Genomic DNA, 3,878 nt, shown 5'->3' with positions numbered 1-3,878 from the left:
ACAAATAGAACCACTTTCACTGTGGAGGTAACAGCAGTTCTAAGCTGGTTGTGCCCCATTACCCTTGGATTCACAATAAGCTCTCCTGTGTGGAGACTACATAGTCCTTTAAGCTCTTGCTTTTCCAGTTATCTCAAATTTACTGTTACACCATTTAGGAAAGTTTGGCTTGCTGCTCTCTGAACTTCTACTAAAGCAAGCTGTAAACTAGTACATGACCTAAAATCTACATTCTTTTTCAGGCTGAGCCTCTAGTTGTTGATCTTAAGGACCTCTTCCAATTAATATATAATATGAAGAAGAAGGAAGAAGATAAGAAAAAGGCAAGTAAAATTGTAGAAACTGCATTAGTCTGCATAGAAATAAAGCTTGCTTTAGCTTTGGTTTGGCTTTTGGGCTCTTGTAAGACTTAACACTAAGGTCTGTCTAGATCCAGGATCACTTGAAACTATTGGTTGGTAGTTGTACCAGTAGTTTGATTACCTCCTAGATCTGGTAAGCTTGCCAAAGAGAGAGATTTTGGATATTCTACATGATGTCTAGGTACTAAAAGCCTTCTTTTCTTCTTTAGAGTGAAGAAGCAAGTAAGACTGAGGTAAGTCACTCCAACTCAGCCTCCCTTGTTTAGGTATGCTGCTGCAACACAACTAGCTTTAACTTCACGGCCAGCTTTATAGAGGCAATGTCAGATGCCCAGTTACACTGAAGTGGGAGTAAAAGGGGTCCACAGAACTAATACTGTGTAGTGATCTCCCTCATACTTCCTCTTCCCATCACTTGCTCTTTGAAGCCTGCAAATCCCTTGCTTAATGCAAGTTCTCATATTCCAATTATTGCTGACATTGTTACTGTCATCTATTACAGAACGGTAGCGAAGCACCACCTGCTGATCATGCTGACAAAATGAAACTGGTAGGTTAAATTTTGGAACTTTATGCTGATACTGTTAAGAAGTTTATAACTGACTGTCTCCACATTGTGTGAGAAATGTGGTTTTTATAGATGTGTTTACAGTAGATCTGCGTAATGCTTGGTTCTTGTTCTTACAATTCTTTTGTAAGAACTCTAATGGATACCAATTCTTTTAATATTTCTGTCTTCAAGGGAGTTGACCAGATGGACTTGTTTGGGGATATGTCAACACCTCCTGATATGAATAGTCCCACAGTAAGTAGAATTTAGCTTAGCTGTCTAGGCTCTTGCTTTGAGAGCAAACTTAGTCCTCATAATAAGATGTGCTTTTACTTTGTTAGTCCTGGTTTCACTGAGATATCTGTCTAGCTATCACTGGTGTATTAGTCCTAGGGCTATAACAGTATCTACTTACTAAGTAAAGTAGCTAATGTCATTCTTATCCAACAGAGTTCACTCGAAGATGCATAAGAGATAATCCTGTATTGTTAGTCACAAAATCACAGAATGGTTTGGGTTGCAAGGGACCTAAAAGGTCATCTAGTTCTGACCCCCATGCCATGGGCAGGGACACATCCCTCTAGAGACCAGGTTGCTCAAAGACTCATTCAGCCTGGCCTTGAACACCTCCAGGGATGGGGCATCCACAACTTCCCTGGGCAACCTGTTCCAGTGCCTCACCACCCTCACAATAAAAAATTTCTTCTAATATCTAATCTAAATCTCCCCTCTTTCAGCTTATAACCATCACCCCTCGTCCTATCACTACACTGCTGACAAAGCGTGCCTCCCCATCTCTCCTGTAGGCCCCCTGCAGGTACTGGAAGTCTCCCCAGAGCCTTCTCTTCCCTAGGCTGAACAACCCCAACTCTCTCAGCCTCTCCTCATATGGGGAGTGCTCCAGTCCCCTAATCATCTTCATGTCCCTCCTCTGGACCCATGCAAGCAGGTTGATGTCTGTCTTATGCTGTTGGCACCAGAGCTGGATGCAATACTCCAGGTGGGGTCACACAAAAGCAGAGTAGAGGGTGAGAATCACCTCCCTCAACCTGCTGGTCATGCTTTGTTGCAGCCCAAGATATGGTTGGCTTTCTGGGCTGTGAGTGCACATTACCAACTCATTCAGTTTTCTATCCACCAGTACCCCTAAGTGTTTATCCACAGGGCTGCTCTCAATCCACTCCTTACTCAGCCTGTATCCATGTTTGGGATTGCCCTGACCCAGGTGCTGCACCTTGCACTTGACCTTGAACTTCATGAATTTTGCCTGGGCCCACCTCTCTAGTAAGATGTCTTAGAAATATGTAGTAGCAGTATCTGCTTCTGCTATTATGAGAGCTATTAAAGAAATTCTGCTGGAGACTTTCAAAGCTGAAGCTCATTTTATGTACAAGTGAATACTTTAGTCCATCAGCGTGGACTCCTGGCCATTCTAGATGGGTAGCCCTAGCTCAAGATGTGGGCCTAACTCCACAAACTGTGTATCAACCTTGTCATAGATCAATATGACCCCAAAATTCTACCAGTTTATTCTGGCACTGTAAGCCACCATCAGCCATGATACAATTCATACTGTCAATCCAGCTAGTGATTCAATTGCAGTCAGCCGTGCTTGCCTTAATATATTATCAGATGAAGTTTTAGTGCTACTTCAGTGACCTTGAATAATTAGTAATGTACTGGATACTAGGATTTCTCCTGTTGCTGATGTTGTCCTTGAGCTTGTGTACTATGCAGGAAGTCCTACATAAAACTAACTTTATTTTTCTTTCTGGACACATAGGAAGCTAAAGAGATTCTCTTAGTGGATCTAAATTCTGAAATTGAGACCAAACAGACTTTTACAAAAGAGGATCTCTTCTTGAATGGCACCACAACCTCTCTTCCACAACCAAAACCACAGCCACCCTTCTTGCCTGAGAGTTCTTTTTCTACCAATCTCAGCTTCTTTCCCACACCTAATCCAGATCCTTTCAGTGATGATCCTTTCACACAGCCAGCCCAATCTGCACCATCTTCATTTGATTCTCTAAAATCTGCTGATCAGAAGAAGGCAAGTCTGAGTACCTTTACACCAGTGGGTAATGGTGTTTCAAATGGTGATGTTGACTACTTTGGTAAACAGTTTGACCAGATTTCTAACAGAACTGGCAAACAAGAAGCATTAACAAGCCAGTGGCCACTTGAGAGTAAGTTGCCTGCAGCAAGAACGCCAAATGGGGTACCAGAGAGAGAACAGAATGGCTTTCCTAAAGCCCCATCAAACCAGTTTGTGGAACGTCCTTCCAAAGGAGTATCTCTGCAGAATGGAGTAAAGCTAGATTCTGAAAGCAATATCCAGCTTATGTCACATGAGTCTATAACAATTAGCCCACCACCTCAAAGTACCAAGCCAGGAAGAGGAAGGAGGACTGTCAAGGTGAACAATGTTCAAGTAATTAATGGTGATATGCATGCTGTTACTTAAAGAAGCTGAGTGAAGGAAGGTTTTCTTTCTTCATACTGTAACTGCCCAAACAGCTTCACAACACAACTACTTCTCTTCTACCTGCCATGCTTACTCTAACCTCTCTGCAGCCATGGTACATTCTAACATTCATGAATGCTTCATAGTAGCTATGGTCACTAAATTATATACTCTCTTCCTTAATGCTGCCATACTTCTGTAAAGGTCTGGTAAGTATGCTGCTATGTATATTGACACTTGATATAATGCTAGAACTTGCTATGATAGCTGTATGCCCATCAGCCTGTGGTTTAATAACAGGGAGGTAATAGTACTAACTTAAATAAATCTATGTAGCTTCTCAGTACCTGCCTACTGAAGGCAATCTCAAAGACTTGTCTCAGTTAGACACAGAGTGGCTCTGAGTCAGCTGCATTCATCTTGCACTCAAATGATGCAAAACTGCTGCTGACCTCGCTGCCACTGCAGGGGTCACTGCAGGCTAAGAAGAAATCCTTGG

General features: G+C 42.4%; 1 protein-coding gene across 1 annotated transcript; it reads left to right on the top strand.

The window, feature by feature from the left end:
• Positions 1–242: 242 nt before the first annotated feature.
• LOC104461018 (disabled homolog 2-like) lies at positions 243–3,346 on the top strand (the record flags this gene model as incomplete). The annotated part of the gene is made up of 5 exons (XM_010072449.1): positions 243–323; positions 572–595; positions 865–912; positions 1,105–1,167; positions 2,696–3,346. Coding segments are annotated over 5 exons (867 nt in total), but the record flags the coding sequence as incomplete, so codon positions are not given.
• Positions 3,347–3,878: the final 532 nt, after the last annotated feature.

The sequence above is a fragment of the Pterocles gutturalis genome, unplaced genomic scaffold, assembly GCF_000699245.1.
Source record: "Pterocles gutturalis isolate BGI_N339 unplaced genomic scaffold, ASM69924v1 scaffold18856, whole genome shotgun sequence".
Taxonomy (NCBI): Eukaryota; Metazoa; Chordata; class Aves; order Pterocliformes; family Pteroclidae; genus Pterocles; species Pterocles gutturalis.
The sequence above is the reverse complement of the archived record's forward strand: the minus strand, read 5'-3'. Positions and strand labels throughout refer to the sequence as shown.